Consider the following 25,630-nt stretch of genomic DNA (forward strand, 5'->3'; position numbering starts at 1 on the left):
GTGGCCTGGGTCCTCCTTCCTCCCCTTCTTGAAAATGGGGACCACATTGGCCCTTTTCCAGTCCTCCAGGACTTGGCCCGTGCCAATAATATATATGTTAATATATATAAAATATATTATATTAATATAATAAATTGTATTAATAATAAATTATTAATATAACATATTATATTAATATAACACACTTTAAAATTCTTAAAATATATGAATGAGGGATGCTCACAAAGGCTAGGACCAGAAATTACACATAAAACAGCATAAATGATCGGAAACCAGTTCTAATCTGCAACACAGCGGATGTTCAAAATAGTGGAAACTGGTTTAAAATAAACCTGGATGGATGTAGTATCAGATTTAGCTGATTTAAATCAGCTCAATTTATTAAACTTCTGTCCCAAATCCTCTCCAGTTTCAAGTTAACTCAGTGCCCCAGCATCCCAGGATGCTTTGCACCTCCCCCCCTCCCCAAAGTGCAAGACTAGCTGTGGCTCAAGCTGTATGCTCCAGCAGAGCATGGAGGTGTGCTCTAGGACTCCCCCACCCCACTCTCAGCCCAGCTTCTGACCTAGGCCATTGCAGGCATGTGGCTGCATTTATGGAATCAAAGTGCATGTCAGTTCACTTGCTTATCAGTTCAATCTATGCAGTTGAGACTAACCTGTGAAGATTGAATCGATTCAGACTTGGGCTTTTTGCCTAGCTGTACTTAGCCAAAGAGGCAGCATTTACATTGTGCATCAGCTGAAAAGTTCATGCTAAATGTATGGGGCAGAGATCTGGATAAAAGGGAATGTGTCCAGTTTGATCTGTCTGAGATCATTATTAGAATTAATTGGTGAACCTTTTTGTTTTGAGGACACAGCATATATACATTGGATGACTGAAATGATGGAAATGGAACCACCTCCACTCCCAATCATCTGCATATTTTATGTTCCAAACTAAATTGTACAGAGTTCTTAAGCATATTTTGATAACTGTAATTGCCCTTATTGGATCTCTTCTTTCTCCTGATCATGTCAGTTTGATACTTTCCTATCTCCTCTTCAAAACTATCTTCTTAACTTGTTGGTTTGATTCTGTTGTTACCTCTGAATCTCTCAATTGGCTTCCCCTCTATCACCGCATCGGGTATTAACTTCTGATCATGAGAGTTCCATCTTGACCACTGCCTTGAACTTACTGCTTATCATATATTCCTAACCCTAGGTCAGTTGTTCTCAACTATTTTAGACTCAAAGAACACCTTGGAAAATGCCACTTCTTAGTTTTTACTTATTTTTGACTACTGAAAAATAATAAAGCAATTCTTCTGTATCAAAATGCTCTGACTACAACAGCTCAGAATGTTTTTAATGCTTTAGATCCCTATTTGAAATCCCTGGGTTTATTTTGTGTATCCTGTTACATACCTAACAGTGCTAACCCTTGAAAGGATCTCAAGGCAAACCTGATTGAGAATGACTGCCCAAGGTTCTCTGCCCTTCCAGTGATGTCTGTTTGATGTTTCCCTCTCTCTTTTCAATGCCTTTTGCACTAGGTGCAGTAGATAGCATATGTATTCTGAATCAAAAAACATACTTGTCATTTAGTTACTTCTGCAAAGCTAGTGCTAATAGTAACTTGCACTTATTTCCATTGTAGGAATCTCAGAAAACTATTTTTAGCGGTTTTCTTTTCCTTTTTTTTTTTTGGTGGAGGGGAGTTTTTCTTACAATATTTAGGGCAGGAAGTGTGTTTGTCATTTTCTTAATAGCACAAAGTGCCATGGACAGTACTATTGATGATGCATGTTTTTTTTTTATGTTAATGCAAATCAAATTACAGAAACCAAAGAACTTTAAAATTGAAATCCTATTTTGCAGTGTATGCTTTTGGTTTTAACTTTTGTCCACCATTCAATTTCAAAATTAAAAATGCTGACTAATAATTTTTGTGGTTGTCAACTTTAACACAGTTTTGCTTTGCAGGAGAAATAATTCCAAACACAATCTGTTTGGATAGTATTGTGAATGGAACTGTTTCTATTGCCATTTATTTATCTATTTTAACTGATACTTTAGGTTTTTTAATTTCTGGATTGAAAGTGTCCAACATGGGTCGACTCTTTAGTCTAAATTCACCAATTCTCTATTAGTTAAAAACTAATTTTTAAAAAACTAAATTTTAATTTAAAAAAAATCGTTAATATTTGATTATTCTAAAGTGTATGGGATTTGTGTTTTCTCTCACATTAAGAGACACTGAAAGTTCAGTTGTGTATATGAGGGTGAAAGGACTGTTCTGGCAAATGTTTTTATTTTATAATCAGGTCCTTCAATTCCAGTACATCAGATTATGCAATATTCAGTGTGAGACCATGGACAGACACAAAATATCACTATTTTAAAAGGGAGGGAAGTTATCACTCATGACTGTGAATTAGCTAAGCTGTTGTAACTATTTTATCTGTCTGCAATAAGGGAAGGCGTACCATGATAATTTCAGTCAAATTTCATTCAGGGTTGAGGTGCTTTGCCTTAACTATCATTTACTATGGTATAAGAGTGGGCTGCCTGAACATTTGCAGCAGATTCAGCTGAACTGCACAAACTTTCCAGTCCCCATTTAAAACATTAAAAATTGTTTCTATACGCCCTAAGAAGCTGTTGTCTGAAAATCTTGCAAACAAACTGCTATTTTAATCCGCTTTGTAATGATGGTTTCCTGATATAGTCCTATGGCTGAGTGATACAGACTGTACTATGGTCTGTGCTACTTAAAAAGAGGAGGAGAGATGTTACAAATAGGGCAGATCAAGAACAGGGCAGTGTCTGTCTGTCTGTCTTTTTTTCCAGCATTAGTCTTACTAGTATGTCACTCATTTTCTTTTTCAGGGGAGAGCTATGTATGTGGTTCAATAGAACCCTTCAAGAAACTGGAGTACACAAAGAATGTAAACCCAAACTGGTCAGTGAATGTTAAGACAACTTCCGCTTCTCGTACAGTGCCATCACTTGCCACTGCCAAAGGAAGCACCTCAGATACAAAAGAGAACAAGGATTTCATTCGGCCTAAACTGGTCACCATCATAAGGAGTGGTGTGAAACCACGTAAGGCAGTCCGGATCCTGCTTAACAAGAAGACGGCACATTCATTTGAACAGGTTCTCACTGATATAACTGATGCTATCAAGCTGGATTCAGGAGTGGTAAAACGCCTGTACACGTTGGATGGAAAGCAGGTAAGAATTTTCATCATCCTCATCACCACCACCCATCTCCAGCACTGGGAAATGGTAGGGGCTTTCCATAAAGGAAAACTTTTTATTTACACTTTAGTCTTGGGTATAATTAAATTTGTTCCAGTGGATCAGCTGGTGTTGTATTCTACAGAAGAGAAGCAGAGTAATGTGCCTCCCTTGTTCTTGTGTTAATCAAAGATTTTTTTTTTATGAAATAAAATTTGGCATCAGTGGATGGTCTGGTATTTACGGCATGTTTTATAACTGAATCTGCCAAGAATTAAGATTGTAATGTGGCTTTGAAAATCAATGTCAGAAACCACAAATGAGGGACACAATCCTATAGAATGATGAACTGCTTCCTTTAACCTATTTTTGGTTTCTTTTCTGTAACAGCCTGTGAATCATTGTTCTTAGCGTCAGTAATTTCTAATAACGAGCAATGAGGACACATCCCATTGTGTTGGATAATTTTGTGTCTAAAATGAACAAAGTACAATCTGTACCCTATTACTGAGGCATAATTTGCATACTGAACTAATTGTTTAAAAAAAAAAATGAAGTTACAAGCATAAAAGGTGGGTGAGGACTTTCTCTTCTACGGAATGAAAGATGGGGTCTGTTCACTAGCAGCACCCAAATGAGAATCTTTTCCAATTGTCCCAAAGAATTGCTATTTAACTATTGCTTCACAGTGTCACTTTGTGTAGTGTCTGTTCCTGATGCCTCTAGCCTGAACAAAGGCACAGTCAAAATTCTAGAGGCTTTTTTGACCAATTTAAACTAAAGATAATTGCCCCTTTCTTTGCAGTGTGCTTCCTACGGGATGTGTGTGCATGCACACATGCATGCGCATGTATATTTAAAAAACAAAGAAACAGACCTCCTCAAATAGATCCATGATAGCAAAACTGGAGAAGTATACTTCTTGCAAAAGGCTTTTGTAAACCTTTTATTATACAAATAACAAACAAATTAGCAGAGGGGCCAAGCATAAAACCCTTGTCAGTGACAAACAAATAACACCATGTCACCGGAGATTGAAACCCTTTCCCCTATGTCCCTCATGGGATTACATATGTAGGATCAGCTGTCCATCTTCTACCTTGCAGAGGGCCACCTCAGTGGCCCAGTGCAATACAAACTGGTCTACATTTTGTTGCAAGGTGCAGTGTCCGAATTCAAATGTGACATATACCTGGGCCAGGAAGGGGAAGAGTTAGAAGGCACTATCAGAGCCAGCCCCCACAAACTAGTTTCTGCAGCTTTTCAGAGTTGCCATCTTGACCTGGCCCAGCAAGAAATTGGCCAAGCAAATCGCCCTCCCCTTGGCCAATGGTATACAAGATGGAGAAGATGTACAATCCTGGGGAAGTCCAAGTTCAGTGTTCCAAAGAGGGTTCTGAGGGCAGCAGAGAGTGACTGCAGCTGGGGGCAGTCTAGGAAGAGAGTCTCGTCCACCTCCTTCTCACAGAAAGGGCAGACTACCAATGCCACCAGGTCTGAGTGGTGGACAAAAGTGCCTGTGGCCAGGGCCCTATGCAGTTCTCACCAGTTCTTTTGGTAATGAGTAGCTTGTACAGGGTGCACCAGGCCGGACAGCCTTGCTGCCACTAGGTATTGCCTCCAAGTTGTGTCAGGGCGGGTGGTGAGGACATGGGCCTGAAATACTTTGACTGTCCATGTGTACAGTGCCTTCCCAGACAGGATCTCAAGGCAGATCCCCCTCTGTTTTCATTGGGCATGGCGGGGGGGTCAGCGGTCAGAGGGAGCGGGCAGCCAGCAGAGTGCTGGGCCTCTCGTTGCTCTCGTTGCTGTCTACAGCTGGAGAAACAGGCAGTGATAGAGGGGGTCTATCCAGCGAGGTGCTATCAGGGCAGGCTTGTCATACATGGGCGTGGTCTTCTAGGGCAGCAAGTGCGTCTGCAATGAGGGGAGCTTTCATGTTAGCCAAGAGGCATGAAGCAAAACGGAGTACAGACCTAGCCAGGACTTTGTCCAAGAGCAAGGCAGACTGAGTGGAGTTGGAGGGGTGGGTCAGTTTGTTTATGGCATGCAACTGTACCAAGGAAGCAATGAGACTTGGTGCCCTCTGCTGCAAGGAAATTGCCTAAACCCTGTGCAAGAGACTGAATGATAATTTTTGATCGCTTGTTACTTCAGAAGAGGGGTCAATTATCACTGATGAAGCAGCTGTCTCTGGGTGGCCTTGAATCACCAACCCTTCAGTTAACAGCCAAATGCACAAGCTGATTTCACCACAGACTTGAGAACTCTCGCAAAAGGACAAAGCTTAACTGCAGTGCCGCCTGAATTATTGGGGCAATGATGGATGATGAAGGCATATTTGAATTTACAAATGTAAAGGTTTGCACTAAGGAAGTGGTACAAATATAAAAGGTAAGGAGAGAAACAAACAGACAAACCATTGACATATATAGAAGTCCCTCTGTCTTTCTCTCTCTTGTGAGAAACTGTAAGAGACTTTGGGTGTATCTTTACTGTAGCCAGTGTGACAGTGGTTTGCACAGACATTCCCAACACAGCTTTAAACTACCTGCAGGGGTATAAGTTAATTGTCAGAGTATTTACCTGGGGTCCCAAGTGGATTTATCAGTTGTTCTATTGAAGTAGTACAGATGTTTGCACCCTAGCTACTTATTTTGGGTATGTCTATTACAAGCCACAATCATACCTTTTTGCACCTTAGTGTAGTCATTGCCCTAAGTGATCCGAGGAACTGGTAATTGAAAAGTCTTGTATCTGGAATACTGATTCAACTTGGATCCAAATCAATATTTACCAAAAGTCATTCCCATCTTGTGGCTGATGATCAGTGACCTACCTGTGAGACTTGTTTCTGACTGAACTGAATTTCCTAATAGCTGAGTGCACATCTGCAGTAACTTGCAGTTAGTTCTCTGTGTTAAAGACAGACTGGTGGTACTTGGAGTACAGCTTGCCTTATATTCCTTCAGATATAATGTGCTTGTGTGAGGAAGATTTTGTAGCTGAGGCCTAATTATATTCCTCTTCTGGGACAGGTGAAGGGAGCATAGTCAAATACATTGAAACAAGGAGCTGAGAATTAAGGACACCAGTGTTCAAATTGGGGCTGAAAGGTTGAGAGAGTATCTTAATTTGCCAGTGTCTCCGTTACCTCCATTTTATGAGTTGGGATATATGCTCATTTTACAGGGATGTTGTGAGAAGCTAATAAGTTTGTTCAGCTATCTGCAATTTCTCCAAAGCACTGTAAATCCTAATTTTTGTAGTTTCATGGAGAAATTCAGTCTGAATAAGTTCAGCATTTTCTGGACATTTTACTTAAAATCCATTTAATACTTTTGTTAAAACGAATTAAAATTGCCTCTTGGGGTATTGCTGTGACCCTTCCATATCCAAGTCCTTGTTTGCTGTACACAACCGTAAGCAGGCAAAACAACAAAAAAGTCCAAACAAATTATCTTCAGTCTCTTTACATGGTTTGCAAAAGCAATTGTGCTGCTTGATTACAATATATGAGAAGACTTTGGTATTTCTAACTGTGTTGATGTCACAGTTCAACTAGATCCTTTTGTCAAGCCATGAAATCTGAGATGAGTTCAAATCAATGGTGTTCCTAGGAGATTCTACACCCAGTCCTTGGCTTGCAAGTCTTGTAGCTACTGAAGCCCCCAGGAGACAGGTGCCCTGACAGTTATCCCCTTCTTTTCTTTCTACTGTGCTCTGTTGAGGAGGCATAGTCTGCTACCTAACCCTGCCAGTTCAGCAGAGAGGAGACATTTGTGTCCTGCTGTCTGTAACAGACCCCATCCACAGAGCAAATAAAGCAGTTTAGCTAGCAGAAAGGGAAATCAATGATTTTGCACTCAGCAGGAGTGACCTGTTGCTCACCCCTCTGTAGGACAAAGCCATCGATTTTTTTGTTTTGTTTTGTTTTGTTTTGTTTTGTTTTGTTTTATATTTCCCCCCCGTTCCCGGCGAGGCGATTTCTGTTCCATTTGCTCTGCCAAAAGCTTGATCCTCCCATATGGTGCTTGGGAGTGTGATGATGGATTTCTTTATTGCTAAACTCATGCTGTGAATAATTACTGGCAGGAAATCCATGGTAAATCCTGACTTTTTCCAGAGTGTTTAGAGTTGAAAACTTCTATGGTGGTTTTTGCTAGGGGCTGAGAGGGTTTCCAAAAACCCTATGCTATCTCTGTTCTCAGAAGCTAAATCTGATTAGATCTTTCATCACTAATTTTAAAGCTATAAAATCTTAAAGCATTTTAAGCCAAAAAAGTAATTTGCCATAAGGATCAGAAAATAAAGCTCTGCTAGGATTATTCTTCTGGAATATAACTTGGAGGCAAGGGTTTTCTGAAGAATATTCAAAAAAGGTGGGGAGGGAAGGGAATTCTTGTGAAAGCACAACACTTGGATGACCTGTCTGCACTGAAGAAGGAGATGCTGAAACCCAGTGAAATGACTTGACTTGCCTAGATGGTCAGTGGGGATTCTGGGATTGGAACCCAAGTGTTCCCAGTTACCAGTATTATCTGGGTATTTACCTTAATATGTGGCATGTGTTGTGTTTAGTTTAGGGGTTGACAGCCTATGGCCCACAGGCCAGATTTGACCCATGGAACTATAGTCTTTGTGGTATTTGACAGCAGAGGACTCTGCCCATGCCATGATGCAGCCAGGAAGCGGGAGCTTTGGCAGAGGAAGACCTCTTCTCCCCCTAATGGGTGGGGAGGCACAAAACATGTTTGCTACTCAGTCAGTTGACTTGACTTTGTAATAGAATTGGGATGGACGCAATACACAGCAGTACTCTGTAGTAAAATGCTGGAATCCCAGGGTAAAGTTACTCCTTGAAAAACGTGTAGTAACTTTTACTCTGTGGGAGCATGTTGTCCCTTCTCATCCAGCCAGTTTCATACCAGGGTGCTAATATAAACTGGGCCCCTGGCCCATAGAGTCTAGGCATTTGAGAGCATCTAATGCAGGCAGCCATCTTGGGGAAAACTGATTGTTTAAATTTATTATGAGTAAAATTCAGTATAAAATACTCCACAAAAACTATATTGTGTGATGACAGACAACATTTTCCAAAGTATAGTTTTTAGGAGCCCAGGTCAGAAGGCCTTCAGAAACTCTTGACAATCTGCCCCTATCCATTGGTTTATGTGAAGCTAAAGACTGTATAGGCAAAAGTCTTGGATTATTTTCCTGAGACATGACCTCTTTTTTTGGTGTTTTTATGACCTTCTTAACTTTGTTAATTTAAAACGAGCAAGTGTTTGTCTTTAAATTGGTGGAATTTATTGATACTTAATACAATATGCTCACTCATGTGCTTCTTCAAATGGGGGAGTAGTCACTTATATCTAGAATGTGCCTATCTTTATAACAGCTGCCGTAGTTTGTCTAGTTGGTCTTCAGAAAGAAAGTGCTGACTAAAATGACCATCTTGCAAGCCCTGGGACAGTGGGAGGGGGCTACTGTGCAAACTAGTAATGGAATTAGTGGACAAAGCTGTAGCACTTCTGGTGAAGTCAGCTTGTTCCTGGATTTCTGTACGCCTGGGTTAGTCTAAGAATTCTAATATTATAAACGTCTAAGTCTGTCTGTCTGTCATGCTTTATTCGCACTCTGATTGGCTGATAGAAACAGCCAATCAGAGTGCTCCAAGCATGGGGGAGCACCGCCATTATTCCGAAGCCGCACTGAAGACCAGACAGAGGGTGGGGGAGCCGAGGCAGCACTGCTGGCCTTGGCTCCCCCACCCCACTCCCTGCAAGACACAGAACAGCGGCAGCATGGGGCATTAGGTGGCAGCACTCCACCCCAGCCCGTTGCCCATCATTCTTGATGGGCAATTGGCTAATCACACATAATGTTAAAGTGGGAGAGAAATAATGTGGGCCAGTGTACAGCCACACCAAGCAGTACCATGCTGTTGTAACTTGTGTATTATATCCAGCTTTGGGATACTAGAGCATGTCAGTTGTTTGGTTTAGGTTTAACAGCTGTCGGGTATGGGGAACATGTCTTCCATTATGCTAAACCCCCTATGTACTTAAAAAAAAAAAATATGCATGAGTTTGTCCCATGAGCTAAGCTTTTGTATTTTGGGATAGAGGTGCCTTGCGTAGGTTTATACACTCTACACTGTAGCATAAACATTTCTTCTATGTGATATGGGAAATTGGGCACCACATAGAAGTTAGAAGACAAGTTTATTTACTGTCCCTTTGTTGTTGACTGGTTGTGTGAACTTGGGCAAGTCACTTTACCTGCTTTAAAAAAAAAAACAAAAAAAACTTTTTCATGTTTACCCTTTAAATAAAATCAGTTCTGAGACCATAACATTAATCTTTTCTGTCAAGACTTTCATTCCAAAATTGAGTGAACAAAAGCATCAGAAATATGCAAAGCAATCAAAATGCTAAGGCTTCTCCCACTTAAGTGTGGTATACGTGTAATATCCAAAAACTGCTTTTTAGGCTCATGCCATAGGAAATAGCTTTTGTTCAGACAGGACTGGCTACAAACTGCGTTGTGAAGAGTCCCCACTTATGTTCAATAATTCCTTTTGAAGCAGGAAGTGATATGCTTGCTTTACAAAAGCAATCTTTTATTTCAAAGAGGGCAACTTGTACATATTCTGGAAAATACCTGGTACAGAGGAACGTAACCTAAAAATATTGTGTGTGCATACTGTATTGTATAATATCATATACTTAGAATGCACACTATTTCTTTCTTTGATATAAAAGATTGCTTTCTTAAAACAACCATATCAGTTCTTGCTGTAAAAGAAATTTAGATTACATTCCTCTCTACTAGACATGCGCGTGTGCCCGCGCGCACACACACACACACACACACACACTATATATATCATTGTTTTATACATTATATATACATGTACACATATACACATACACATATATATTACGGCTGTGCGAAGCTTTGGTTGCTGATTCAATTCAGCCCGATTCGGTGGCTGAATCTCTGAATCTGAATCGAATCAGGAGACCCTTTAATCTCTCCAAATCAAATCATAACCCTCTGAATCAATTGAATGAGATAGGGTTGAGGCATTTTGGCTGGACAGTTAATGTGGAACAGTATATAAAGAAACTTGAACAATACCTTTTGCATGATAACTATTCTAAAGATGGGTGTTGTTATAAGTATTATAGTAGTGCCTAGATGTTTTAGACATAGACTAGGTGGTATGCATTATGCCTGTTGCAACAATTTGAATATTAGAGGGTTGCACACTTTGTTTCTGTGAGTTGAGCATGCTGTTCACAACAGGGACTCCTTTCATTCCTCCATTTTCTCCCACATGTTCACTGTGTGCCCTTCTCCCATTCTATATATTTCAGGGACATCTTGCTAGCTCCCTAAACCATGTGTGTATGTTTCTCTTCCTTTTCCCCTACCCCAGCTCTGGCATTCTTAATTCATTTCAGGGTGTCAGCGCCTAACTGCATTGGGTAGGTGGACAAAGCTGAAATTGGGGAGGGAAGCTGGCTGTCATCATCAAAATAAATAGTTGTATAGACAATTGGAGAGGTGGGTGTTTGCCATTTCCCTTTTCTGAATTTCCGATTTTTGCCAAAATCAATTGGCTGTGTCTGTTGATGCCTAGAACATTCACAGACATCTTGGAAGTGATCATATGCAGCCTCTGAAAGCTACTGTAATTAGACTGACAAACAGAGAAATGCTGCCAAGTTGTGTTTTAAGTTTTAAGGCCTCACTTCACTTGACCAGTAAGACACAAGACAACAGATGGATGTAGGCAGACTGTGGTAGAATAAGAAAATGAGACAGGGTTGGGCTACATGATAGGCAGGTATCTTGAGATGCCAGCTGCCCACCCATTGTCAAGTTCTTTTGAGTCTTGAGAAGGGATTTGGAGGAGGGTAATGAGGTAGCTTTGGGATTTTTTTTATGGTGCACTTCTCCCATGTGTGAGGAACTACTATGGTACTTGTCTGATAATTTAATAACCATGAAGAAAGCTGAAAGCATCATTAGCTGTTTAGAGATGGAAGCTGTCAGTTGTCATCTTGACAATGATATTTAGGAGACAATAGGTGGGAGAAGAATAAACTCTGTAGGGCCTTGAAAGATTAAGCAATGGCTTTCCTCTATGGAAAATAGAGGAAACTTCTTGCAAATATACAACATGATCCCTTTATATTGGGGAAGTTTTACAATCTAGTACAATGTCAGCAAGTGGCTCTGTACAGTCATAGGAGGATCCTTGGCATTCGACTCATAGTGTTAGAATTATAATATGATGAATGTTTCCTTTCCAGCTTTGGTAGCCCGTGCTAGGCGTACATTTATGACATTGACTAAGCATTTTAATTGTTAACCAAACAAGTGTGTTTGCTGTAAAGAAGTGAACAGAAGCCCACACCTAATTGAAGAGAAATAAGTGTTCATTTGTCTATTTGGGGTTCTTATTAAACCTGAAGCTGACAACTGTGTTACTCTGTCTCTTAAAAACTCTCTCACAATAGGATTTTCCAGGGATGGTAATTGGCATTCTTTACGAACCTGAGACTTAGTTTTGAAAATTAAAACAGGAGAACTTTGTCTTCAATGACCTTTAGATTAGTTTCTTTTCTGCACAGCCTAGAAAGCATTCTTAATTGAACTAGGCAGAAGGTTTGCAGCTCAACTTATGATAAGATGTTTAAAGTATATTCTCTTGCAGCAGATGTTACTGTATCATAAGAGCATCCAGATATTCATTAGGGAGTTTTTTTAACAAAAAAAAAAATCTTCTTTAAAAGCTATTTCCAACTTTTCAAAAGGGCTATAATGCCTCATATTCCATAAGTATGACAGATGGTGCTTCCTAAAAGTAAGACTGTCTGTTAAGCTGAAGGACTTTTTGAGTGTTACTGGAATAAATGCTGTTTTAATACCAGACTTTTTTGAGGGTGCACAACACAGGGGACATGAAGTGTTGTTGGAAACTGATGTGCGTGGTTGCCTTTGGCCTTGTAGATCATTGGTTGGGTTTCTCTTTTTTTTTTTTTTTTTTTTTGGGGGGGGGTGGTAGGGGGAGGAGAGTTGTTTTGTTTTTTTAACCTTCTGGTACTCTTTGTATGACATTGGGTGTCTATGCCAGTGGTTTGTTGACCCCTGGGGGTCCACAGACTGTCTAAGGGGTCCCTGAAAGATGACTATGATCAATCAAAAGTATGTTAATACCTACACTTACAATTCAAAAGGGCCCACACCTTCAGTTGAAATTTTTCAGGATCTGAAAATGAAGAGGTTGAAAGCCACTGCTCTATGCTATTATGCCCAAAATTAGCACAAACTGACTAGCTGAGAAGTTGGCAAATAATAACACAGGATAGGAAACAGACACTAATTCTTCTGTAAACTTGAATCTTTTGTGATGTTTGAAAATCAAAGTAATAGTTAACAATATTTTTAAATGATGTTGAATCTCCCTCTCTCTTATCTCCAAAATGCCATTAATATAGAATGGTGAGGGCCATGACTGAAGGAGAACATCTTATCTCTAATTTATCAGGACTTTGCAGTGTCCATAACCTGCATGTTTGAGCTGTGGTGAGACTTCACATCGAGTTTGTTCACTACAGTTAATTTTTCCCCTGTCATCTGAGTAAAAACTTTTAAAATTAAATTTGTACTTTTTTTTTTAAGCATAGGAAGATTTTTTGGACATTTTGTTGAGTCTCTTTTGTAAGAGCATCTGAATAACTTAAAAAAATAGTACCACAGAACTGAACTTACAGTATAGTTTACTAACTAGTCAGTTAGATGTGTGGGGTTTTATTTCAGCATGCTTAACATTTTACTAAAAAAAAATATATATATCACCAAATGAAATATATATATATTTCATTTGGTGATATGAATGTACTCTTGTATTATGTTTGCTTTAGAAGATCTGATCTAAACATGGGCTTAAGGCTGGTAATATATCTCATTTAAAAACAACAACTGACAGCTAGCAACTCCCTCTTAGGTTAATGCAAGTAGAAATGTGCCCTTGACTTGTCATTTCTGCCCCTTGCATTCCTTTTTAAAAACATTATTAAATCCAGCTGTTGTATCTTTCTGCTCTGCATGAGCTGCAGTGTGTTGCCTTGTGTTGGTGCATTTCTGTTTTAGAAAATAGGTATTGGTTGGCACAATAACATAACTACTTGGTGAGTAGTTAAAAAAAATATTGACTTTTCTAGGACAATAGTGTTTCTAAATCATAACATACTATAGCTGTTTCTTTATTGGTTTGCTTTTTAATATTCTTTGCCTGCCCTTGATTATGCAAATGCATGTTCCCCTGCTTAACTCTACAACTGTGAGTAGCTGAGTTGCTTCCATGGTAGTCAAGTTTAGCACATGTGTATGGGTCTGTAGGATCAGAGGTTGCTTGCAGTTGCCAAAGGATGCTGCAAGAACTTTCCAGTGATTACAGTAAATACAGGAGCATGATTTCACATGACTTGTATGGATGGGCTGAAAGAACCAGGTTTTTTGAGTCTGGAGAAGAGAAGACTGAGTGGGGATTTGGTAAGTCATCAAATACCTGAAGGATCATTATATGGAGGATGGAGGCAGACTATTTTCTGTGGCTGCAGGGACAGGACAAGGAGCAATAGTCTTAAATTGCAGCAAGAGATAATCCAGAGAGGCAATTCTGCCTTGGACTAGATCTCTTGAGGATTCTTCCATTCCTTTTATTTTAGGATTCTATATCAAATACAAGCTCTGCAGGTTTGAAGACTGTAACAGGGTGGCCTCCTTGTTAGGTCTCTGCCAGCCACCCTGCTCCCTAGGCTAACTGCCCACTTTGCTAGGCTGCCATGCCTTGATGGAAAAATATGAAAGTTGTTACTAAGGCGCGAGGCTACCCATTTACTCACCCTGCTGACAGGGGCCTAATACCCGCTCCAACCTCCCTTCCATGGATCCCATGCCTCTCAGATGCTACTCTGTGTGTGTGTGTGTGTGTGTGTGTGTGTGTGTGTGTGTGTGTGTGTGTTACTTCTCCGGCCTGTGGCAGGAGCAAACTGGGTACACAGTTGTAGCTCTTCTTTACAGCCCCGAAGGGCCAGTCACATGCCACCCCTCCCTCATTGGGGTCCTATTTATTCCGCTGGTTCTCACCCAACCTCTTTCATACCACCCTCTCTCAGGGCCACACTCATCCCGCCCACCCTCACCCAGCTTCGGCCTTAGCTCTCCTTGCCTCAGTCAGCCCTGGTGCAGTCTGTTGGGTGTCTCCCGCTACCCTCACCTGAGTGACTGAGCCTATTTTGTTTGTGGCCCCTTGACAGGCCACTATGCCTTCACTGGGCCTTCTCACTCACCCACCCACCCCCACAGGGCCGCTCTACTCATTGCCCCTTTCACTCAGGGTCTCACTACTCATCACCAGGCTTTCCTCTGCCACCTGGGCGTGGCCCCAGGTCCCTCCTCCATCCTGAGCTCTGCCTCAGGGCTCCTTAATAAGCCTGGGATCTCCCTGCTCATTACAGCATCACCAGGGATACGGGACTGGGGTTATAAGGCGACCCAACCCACCTTTCACCAGGGAGGTAACTGGCCTGGCATTTCCTGGGGGCTCCCACACCACTAGAAGCCCCACCAGACCACCCTTCCCTGGCAGGGTGCAGTCTTACCCAGGATAAGGGGTCACCTCCACCCCATAGTCCATGCCCTTACCTCCTGATATTTCCCAGAGCAGTCTTTCAGCCTGAAGTTACCTCCTTCCTTCCTGCAACAAACTGCAGCCCAGCTTATATCCCTGAGCCAAAATGGCTGTCCTCATCAGGCACCTGGCTGCTGCCTGTTTGCTGCCCTTAAAGTGGCAGGCACCAAAAATGCACTGCCATAAAGACTATTTTGGTTGGTGCCTTATTACCAGGGGTACTGGTTTTCTTTGTTTAATAAACTTAAATTCTCTGATTAAAACCTCCAAAATCTGCATTTTTTGTGATTACAATGAAACACCACTCTGTGTGTGTGTGTGTGTGTGTGTGTGTACACACACACACACACACACACACACACACACACACACACACACACATCTATGTATCAGTTGAACACATTATTTTATTGATCTTTTTACAATTTAAAGCAATTTGAAAGCCTAACAGGTCCTCAATCACTATAATAAAACAATTTCTAAATACCTATACATTGTGGTGTGTGATTTTGGCATTTTTTATCATGGAAAATCAGAGCTCCCCCTGCTCTCTTTACTCACCAGGATGTGGGTTCAGCTGCCTCTGTATCCTGCACTCCCTGGGCTTTGTGCCCCTGAGCAGCCCTGATATGCCAGGGCCCTGCTCGTACCATTGTCCTTCACTGCCCAGCCCTGCTGCTACCCCTCACTCCTCACCCACAGCCTCCTGCCCTCTGCAGCCCTGCCATAGGGGCCCCCAGCTTCCAGGGCTACAGGGCCAGGGACCCACCCCTTTCCCCTCAGCAGCACCCAAGCCCCGGCTGCTGCATGTGTGAGGTAATGGCTGCTACATCAGAGCAGAGCGCGTGTGTTCCCCACAAGTGGCATGGCTGGAGTGGAGCCCATGGGGGCAGATGAGTGTGAGCTGCCTACTGCAGGCTTGGGCTCCCCACTCTGCTGCCCTCTTCCCGGGGCCTCTGTGGCCCAGTGGTCAGGACCTGGCATGGCAGGGCAGAGCAGGGCCAGGTGGGTAAGCCCCATGCCACCATGACGTGGAACCCTCTGCCTGCCTAGCAGCAGCAAGGGGCACAACTCCGCACTGCTGCCCCTGCTGCTGTTGGGTGGGCAGGGGACACCTTGCCATGGCGGGGTGGGACTCCAGTGGCAGCAGTGAGCTTCCCCACCCAGCCCCACTGAGCTCTGCTGCACCAGGTCCTGCCCAGTGGGCTGTGGAGGCCCCATGGGGAGGGCAGCAAGGCCCAATGGGGAGCCTGAGCTCACAGTGGGCAATCTGCCCTTTCCCTGTGCACAAATCTGGGGGGCATGTGCCCCCCATGTCCCCTTGTGCACAGCAGTGGGGAGCCAGTCCTCCCCTGCCCCATGGATGAGCCTCCTGTGGCCCTGCCCTGCTCCCCCCTGGCCCCTGCTGCTGTACATGGTCCTGGGCCCCAAGACCCATGCACTGCCCTAGCTGGGCAGCCACTGCTGCTGCCTCAGCCCTGCCCAACTCCCTCCCTAACTCCCTACGTGGGGGATCTTAACCCCCCCCCTTCCCCCACCCTCTCACCAGACTTACCTGTGGGAGCTGCTCTCCTGGCTGCCTAGAGGCCGTGTGTGTGTATATATTCACATGGTGTCCGCTGTCTGACCACCCTCCTCCTATTCCTCCTTGCAGCCTGCAAGGGGAAACTCACCGTTTCCCGCGTTTTTCTCCTTTCAAGGAGAAAATCCAGGTTTTACTGCACTTTTCTGTGGTGAAGAGAAAACCTGGATCCCTGTTTATTACATAGAGGATTCCCTGGCATAAGTTTACAATAAAGTGTTTTTCTTTTTTTTTTTCTTTCCTTTTTTACTAGTCTGATAATAGCTTTGAGTAATCCCCTTCAGTAGCAAATATGAATATGCAATATAAACGTGAAATACAGTCTCATCACACCATTTTATGCAGCTGTAAAGAATAAAATAGTGACTCTGATATTTCAAGAACAAAAGGCATTCAAGGACACTAAACATCAGGTGTTTATGGGGAGGAGTGGGGAAGATAGATGCAGAGTCAGATTTTTTTTTTTTTCCAAAAGAGCTCAGCACTCAGTATGGTGAGCAATTTTGAAACTGTGTGTGTGCTCGTGTGTGCACGCGCCAATTTTGAGGCTTAACCATCTTGGATGGGCAACATGGAGGAGCTTGTTCTGCTTCAACTTCTTATCGTATTGCTATGGATAAACAGGATGCCTGTCATGCTGACAAACCCGTGACCTTTCAAATCCATTACAAATCAGTAAATTCAATAAAACAGTTGTTTGATTTATCTAGTATAGCTCTGAACCCTAGCTCTGAAATTGTCAGGGATAAGTAAGCTTGAGCTTTGGAGAGTATAGCAGGAATTGGAGAGTATAGCAGGAATTGCATGCTGCTAACTGACCTAGTGAAAGGGTATAAGGCTTAGAGAGCTGTGTTGGACTTCACTGAAAATAAAATTCAGATTGCAAACTCTAAAGTTGGTTGTCCTTCCTGAATGGTTGGCTCTGGAGGATTTGGGTTTTTTCTGTTTAATAGTGAATCTTACATGCTTCTACTATGCAAAATTCTTTTGAGCCTTAATATCTTAAATATAAATCTATTTCTTCATCAAATGAATGGAAAGTTTGACCTCAGCTTGAACTGTCAGCTGATTTGGTTTAAGCTATGTCTTTTTCATAAACCTGAAAGACCACAGAAGAAGATGGAGGAGACCTGTCGGAATAGTCAGATACCTGCTACCGTAGCTTATCAGATGAATCAAATGGTTGATTTCTCAGAGTAGGTTTTGTTCCTAAAAATAACTTCACCTGCTTTAAATTGTGGCCAGGTTACATATCTCTATTTGCATTCATTTGAATTGCAAACTGTGGCTGCTACTATACAGTATGAATCAAAGAATAGAAGTGTATGGCATCATTTATTCTGGATGTCCTTTGTATTTCCTGTAGCCTTTCCTGGTTCTGTGTCTGTTTCAAAGTCAACCATTGTTTAAATGTCTGATTCTCACTTTCTAGGGATTTTCTCAGTTTTCTCAATTACTTATAAACTGCTTTAACCCTCATCTCCTCGCTTTGCTTCTCCAGTATAATCTACATCTCTTAATTGCTCTGTATTTCCCATAGGTTGCCTCTTGCCCTTTTACAGGTGCTGCTTTTTAGCTGGGGCTTATTTTTTCTGTTTGCAATGCTTCTTTCCCCTCTGCCACCCTAAAATCTTGCATTCAGACCTTTCTGTCCCCCTAGGCTATAGTGATCATTACACCTTATTTTTTTTTATCTTTCTCCCTTTGCTCTCTTGGGTTGATGCTCTCCTTTGTAGAGATCTCAGGCAAAATACTTAGCCCATATGTAGAGAATGCACAGTTCTGTGGAATCTCCAATGAAGGTCACTCCACTGTTTCCCTAAGCACTTTGCCTTAATGCAGGCATGGACAAAATACGGCCTGCAGGCTGGATCTGGCTCACCAGGCCATTCTATCCGGTCCGCGGGGCCCCTAAAAAATTTAGAAAATTAATATTTATCTGCCCCTGGCTTCTGTCAAAGATGACATGGGCCAGGGGAAGTAGGACCCAGGGGAAGCCATGGTAGGCCCCTGCAATAGCAGGGCCTGCCTAGCCCCACCCCCCAGCTGGAAGCCCCCACATAACAGGGGCTGTTTGTGCCTGCACTGGCACGGGAGCTGGAAATTCAGGTAAGTATGTGTGGGTGTGGGGTGGGGGAGGCAAGGGAGGTCTGTACCAGCCCTGCAGTACAGGTGGGGATAGGTGTGCAGCCCCGACCCTGCACACCTTGCACTGCCCATCTGGACTGAGTAGCAGTCATGGGGATGGTGCTCAGTGTGGGAGAAAAGCGGCTGCTCCCCCCTCCCCATGGCCGGTGCTTCCTGGTGCAGGCTCTCGCAGCCCACATGGGGCTGTTCTGCCTCTCTGCTGTGTTGCTGCTGCCTCCGTGGGGCAGCGGTGGCAATGGAGAGCAGGCACAGGCAGCCCTGCATGGACTCCGGGTGGCTGCAGCACAGGATGCTGGCAGTGGGAGGGGGAGTGGCCACTTCTTGCCCATGCTGAGCACCAGTTTGTTTCCCACCACCGGCTCCAGGCTCGCCCATTGGGGCTGAGTCGCAGCAGGAGCATTTGGGCAGAAACTGCAACTTAGCATGGAGTAAAGTGCTCCACTCCCCCCTCACCACTGCTAGGGAGTGTCTGCTGTGGCTGCTCACCCAGAGACCGCTCTGCGCTAGGCTGCAGTGCAGCTCCTTCAGTGCTGCTTGTGAACTGCCTTATGGCTGCTCCACAGACCCGTGCCAGCCTGTGCCCTGTGCTCCTGCCTCCCCACTTTGGGCCCTGTCAGCACTGGCCCCGGGACATTGGTGCAGGCCCCATGCTCCCACTCACTTCTATTCCCTCTCCCCCGACTAAGCCCCTGCTGCTGCTTTCCCCACTTTGCTGCCTGCCTGCCCGCTGGCCACTCTGCACTACGTGGCTCCCATACCCCATATCTCCACAAACGCCCATACCCCCCCACCCACAACTCCCCACAAACCCCACACCCACCCTCCCATACTCCCTGATACCCCTGCACACCCCACACAATATAAAGGAGTAAGACTGCATTTTGAGCTATTATGCAATCACTTCTGCATATACAGCACAAACGCACACAAATCAGGAGAAAAAATATTTTTTAATTAAATTAAAAAATATTATTATGGGTGTGTGATTTTTAGTATGTAATTAGTTTTTTTTTCTTCTAAGATGGCAAGCCCTCTTCCCAAAAGTAATAGTTTCAGGGACAAGGGGAGGGTCTTCTGGTGGCAAAGGTCAGAGATTAGGGGTGGGACTTCTGGTCCCAAGATGGTGACCAGGGGGCGGGGCACCTGTCAAGGGGCAGGACTACCCATGCCCTCGACAGCTTGCCAAAACTCAGTAAACGGCCCTCCGTCTGAGATAATTGCCCAATGCTGCCCTAACTCCACTGCTTGTGATGCAGAAACCAACCTCTCTCTCCGAGAAGGAAGCAGATGGTAAGAAGCAGTTGAAATAAGATGGCTTTAAGGGATTCTGGCACATGGGAAGCTTCTTATTTTTTCTATTTGAACTTTTGATTTACAGTGGGATCTTTTGTTTCTTTCTTTCTTTCTTTCTTTCTTTCTTTCTTTCTTTCTTCTAAAGTCTTTGTCCTGTGCTCATGTAGTATTATTAGGTAGTACCATTGCATACAAGTGTGATCATCTATAATTACCGTACTTTTTCATACAAGCTGTGACTTTCCCTCCAGACTGGGGTGCATGTATTAAAAAGAGAAGCTGTTTTCTTCACTGGAAAAGCAACACATGTGGAGACACTGTGCACGTCATGCAGCTGCCGAGATGGGTGCTGCTTGTGTCTGTTTTAGCAAGCTGAAAGGGCAGAGTATCTTCAGACTTGTGATGTGGAAACAACACGTTATTTACAGGAACTTAAATAAAGAACTATTTACAGTAAAAAACAAACAGACTTGCTACTGCACTTGCAAGGATCTGGGGCCTAATCTTGCACGACAGAGTACACCCCCCTGGGAACATGGAGTGTCTAGGAAATGTAGTGTCCCAGGAGACAGTCTGGGTAAGTCAGCAGGCACTGCTATACTAGAAAGGGAAGCCCAAGAGTTCTTACTCTATCACACAGTTGACTAACTCTGGAAAAATCTTTTTTCTGCATTCTGCCTCCCAAAAACCAGGTGCATGTTTTATTGGGGGAGGGGTGGTATGCAAAAAAAAAAATATATTTGCCAGGAGGAAATGTGTTCTCCTCCTTTTTTCAAAAATGGAGTCAAGGGTTGTGGTTTCATCAGGAAAAAATGCGAGTCGTACTATGTGACCATGATCCCATGGGGAGAGATGATGGTTCCAGGTAGGTTTTTCCCATTTAAATCAGGCATTATGTAAGAAAACAACCAGCATGTTATAAGGCCTTGCATGTTAATTTACACACAAGGCATTCAGAAGATATTTATACTTGCAATTATAATCTAAAATGCTTCATAATAGAGTGCAAACAATCATTTGAGTGAAAACGTAGGTTGAAATATGTTTCGTTGATAGCTGGACTTCACTTTGGGGGCAGGATAGGAGATAGCGTCATATGATACTGAAAGTATCAAAGTACTGAATGTATGATCTCTGGTGAGCTTTAAGTGTTGGTTTATGTCTCTGGTTCAGGCTGAGAAGATGTCAAACGGATTGGGATTCATATGAAACCAAATTGCCAAGCAACAACTCTGGCTTAGTTTGCTATTGCTTTGGGATATCTTATTTTCTTTGTGGTTTGATTTCCTAATGTAATGTTCTGTTTTTTAATTTTTCCATCATTCAAAACTCATTAAAGCTGTTTGCATGCTGTGGTGTGCTAAAAAGTCTTTGTGAAGCTATTAAACCTTTGTGTAATCTAAAGAAGATATTGTAGCAGTACCTGAAGGAGAAACCCTTGCTATCCCTATACAAATATTGAAAGTCCACACAAGATCCCATTTTTTTTGTTTACTGATGACTAGAAATTACTGGTCAGTAGCTATAGCCATATCTTTGGTTTTGTAGCAGTTCTAGAAAGCAATTGGGAATTGGTAACTTCCACAGAAAAAACACGTAGTAACTCTTAAAAATGAAGTGTGTGTGTGTGTGTGTGTGTGTGTGTGTGTATGTGTGTGTGTGTGTGTGTGTGTGTGTTCTGCTTTATGCGCAACTTTGTGTTACTAGATTTAGGAACAAAAAATGCAGGAATAGTTTCTTTTTTCCTTGTTTGGCAAATTTTGAAACTTTGTAAGATGTGATCAACTTCAGCTTTTGCCCAGCTGCGCTAATTGATTGGACCACACGACTACATTGCTTGAGCATCTCTCAAATGCTTACAGACTATTCTGCAAACACCTTCTTGCCTGCTTCTTGCTCATGATGCTTTTATAAGACTCCAGATGCGATTCCAGAAAGAGAACATGCCTATTCTAAACCAGATTAAAAAGAATTAGAAAAACTCTGGAGAGTCTGGTTGAAACAGAATATGAGCTTGATGAGTTGGGAACAAGATTTGAAATCAATATTAAATTTAATAAGACAAATATAGAATACAGGAAAGAAGGATCAAATGAATGGTTTCTTCCATTTTACAGCTGTTCAAGTGATAATAGAGTAGATGTATGGAGCAGATGAAGTATTGACTGAATTTTCACTGAGATAATGAAAAGGCTAATAAACTGCTGTACTTATAAGCGCACCGTTTGTAAAACAAGGGTTATATAATTACTTTTAAATACAATGGGGTAAACCTCATTAGAAATACAATTAACTGTTGACACTTAATTTTTCATAAGGCATAGACAAGAGTTATAAGTGCTTTGTGGAGAAGACTATCGAGTCATTGGGCTAAGAGCTGACAAGCTTAAAGTAAGGTTATTTATCATTATTTAAATTCTACAAAACTTAAGCTGCAAATACTCATGCATGAGGAGAAAACATTTAAATGGTAGAGGTACTCGGACATCTTACCTTAGTTGTATAGAGTTTTTTTTTAATTTTTACTTAGTTTAACTTCAAATAATAATAATAAAATAATAACAACAATAATAATAATAATAATAATTTTATTATTATTAAATGACATTAACAGGCAGTAACAACAGAGAATAGCAGAGTAATGCAATGTTTGTTTTGTATTAGTGAACCATGATAATTTGAGATTAAGTGGATTTTTTTTAACGAGTAGACTTGACTAAAATGACTGCTTGTGTTGTCTGAGACAATGCATGAAAACTAGCTTTTCTGAGAGCTGAGTCATGCACCCTGATCTGATTTGACTTCATTCGTGTGCATTCTCCTTCAGCTGCCCTGCATGCCTCTATACTTTTCATGTTTTTGCATTATGAGCTAGACTTGCTGCAACCTTCTGCCAAAAGGATAGCCAACATAATATAATAGACAGTGTGTTTGGACTGGCAGCACTGAAGCTTGTTATGAGTACCTCTTAATGGTGAGTAAAATAAAATTGTTATGGACAAGTAGACCCTACACCTGGTTTGACAGACTTTTTGTTATTGTGTTTTGCCAGGCTAACTTAAGTTATATATCAAATTATACTTCAAACATGAGCTTCTAGGATCTCTTTCCCATGTTTGACTTGACTCCATTGGAAAATTTTTTAAAATATGTTGTGCAGTGTACTTATGCATCACATCTGTGCGGTTTGGTATCATGCAGAGGCAGTCTTCTGCATTGTATAATGGGCAAGCCTATGATCTCTGCTAGGCATAGGAAGTGGATATGAACTACTGTTATATACCCTGCTTGTTTGACCCTGAACGGACCAATGGGCTCCTTATCCTTAGCCACTTTTTGTAAAAATGAATGAATGAACGAATGAATAAAAAAAAAATCATTATTCTAACTTTGCTTCTGGGGAAGAGTAGTGTGTTCTAGTAGTTAAACCATAGTAGTGGATTTCTTAGGTTTGTAGAGAGGGCAGGTCAGGTCTAGGACCTCTCATCCAAATGAAGCAATTATAACTAATATAAGTAATATTTTAGTTTAAAAAAGGGACTGAAGTATTGCCCTCTGGTGAGAAAAGAAATATGAACTCAAATATAAATGAAGAACATAATCTGTCTTTAATTTTAGATAAGAGATTTATGTGCATTCAGATACAATCATGTCAGTATAACCATGCAAGGTGGTCTTGCTATTTAGACAGTTATTAAAATGTAATTTGACCAGCGATGATTATATGAGAGATGGGGTATTGAAATATTGTTAACTATCGCAATATCTATCAGGGTTTTATTAAGTTAAGGGGTCTTGAAACAACCAGAGATGAGCATAAGGCTGTGAAGATTGCATTACATAGAATGCTGTACATCATAAAGGACTTAAATCTTGAGTGTGCCTCAAACATGACATGTTAATAAGAACATGTTAATAAGAACTTCTGACATTTGCACAGTCTGGGAAGAAGTGTAAATGGATGATGCACAAATCTCGTAATAATCTGCTAAATTTACAATGAATCCCTAATTTTTTGAGCCATCTGGATACCCAAATATTTGAATTTGGAAAATTTCTGATACACCAGAATAATGCTGTTATTTTATTAGTTTCTATAATTTAATCCCAGAGCGTGTTCAGATTCTTTGTCCTTGTTTCTGTTCTCCAGGTTTCTCTAACAGTAAGTTATGTGTAGCTACAACTTTGAATGTGATTGTGTAGGCAGGGATTGGGTGAATGCCCTAGGGAAGATCAGGAATATAGTTGTGGGTGAGTAGGTAGGTATTAGATTTATATCCTGCCTTATACAAAAGGTTCAGAGTGGTTAGTGGAATACTAGTAGGTAGTGGGTAGTAGAGCGCAAGCTACTTGACATTGTGTAGATGGAGGTGCTCAATCTCTAGCCCTCGCCCCTTTTCCCCTGGGGGGCTGGGTTGGGATTGGGTCATGTCCCATGTGCCCCCTCCCAACCCCAGACCTGCTGCCCTCCACATGGCACTGGATCAAAACCACCATCCATCCCGCAGTGGCACCAGGCACTGTCTGTCTGGCCTGCCAGGCAAAAATGTTGAGCAACATTGGTATTGACAATCTGCAAGGGCTGCTGTGTCTGCTATTGAGACCCAGCAACCAGCAGTTCCTGATGATATACTGAAGACAAACGTTGGGGATTAAAGGTCTGGCTTCTGCTTTCTTGGCTTTTAAAACACAAAATAAAACAAAACTGGTGAACAGAGGAAGTTGTACATGGGAGTACTTGTGAGCATTGAAGGGTATCTGTTTGGCAATAAGACTGTGTGTAGTACAATGAAGAAACTGTTTCCAAAAAAATCTTTTCCTCTCAAAGAGATGATTCCAGTAATGCTGTGCACGTTAGTGGAACCGTTGAGGACTGCTGGTCAAGTGGCCTCTCCTTTTGTTTTTGTTTTAAAGCTAAAACTGCTAGTGAGATGGAGATGTGGGTGGGTAGATGGGTGTGGGGGTATGTATTTATAATATACAAGTATATAAATATATACATAAATAAAATTCACTTCTATATATTCTATAGAATGGTGTGTGTATTGTCTGTCCATGTATTTTCTTTTTCTGACATGGACACCTGCTCCCAAGATTTCACACACTTTCTAACTGGTTGATATGCAGCGTTTTCAGCTGAGCCAGTTGCCTGCCTTTGTCTAGTCAATCCACTCTATTTTTATACACCTGGTAAACTTGGTGACATCACCAGCTTGCAAGAGTGAGAATGCCAGTGTCACAGCTCATTGAATAGCTTGCATAAAATAACTATCTATGACAAATTTCTCTCCAACAGGAGAAATGCCTAAGTGTAAATTAAATTAAAATTCTAGTTATTTGTTTTTATGGTTTTTGCTAGTTTTTTTTGTTTTGTATCCCATTTTAGTTGCTTGGCCAGGAAATTACAGTACTTTTTCTTTCTGCTTTGGGCATTCAGATCTGGTACATATACTCTACTTTGACTTTAAAATCTCATTTTAACAAATGCAGTATGCACAAGATTTGCTTTCCTTGATGAACACAAAAGGAGTGCAAGTGTGGTTCAAGTGCATTCAGGGGCTGATGAGTCTCTCATTTCTAATTGGATTACTATGGCTAGAGATGATAAAATACACTTCAATTAATAAAATGACTCTACTTGCTCAATTCCATCAATGCTGAAAAG

The 25,630-nt window shown here is 41.8% G+C and overlaps 1 protein-coding gene across 3 annotated transcripts in view; it reads left to right on the forward strand.

The window, feature by feature from the left end:
* LOC102379795 (serine/threonine-protein kinase DCLK1) overlaps positions 1 to 25,630 on the forward strand; it is a 410,739-nt gene that overhangs the window by 11,134 nt on the left and 373,975 nt on the right. For all 3 annotated transcript variants that reach the window (XM_014525416.2, XM_025191247.1, XM_025191248.1), the window contains exon 3: positions 2,877 to 3,223. In XM_014525416.2, the coding sequence (XP_014380902.1) occupies positions 2,877 to 3,223 (347 nt within the window). The remainder of the gene's footprint in view (positions 1 to 2,876; positions 3,224 to 25,630) is intronic.

This window comes from Alligator sinensis, unplaced genomic scaffold, assembly GCF_000455745.1.
Source record: "Alligator sinensis unplaced genomic scaffold, ASM45574v1 scaffold1034_1, whole genome shotgun sequence".
Lineage (NCBI taxonomy): Eukaryota > Metazoa > Chordata > Crocodylia > Alligatoridae > Alligator > Alligator sinensis.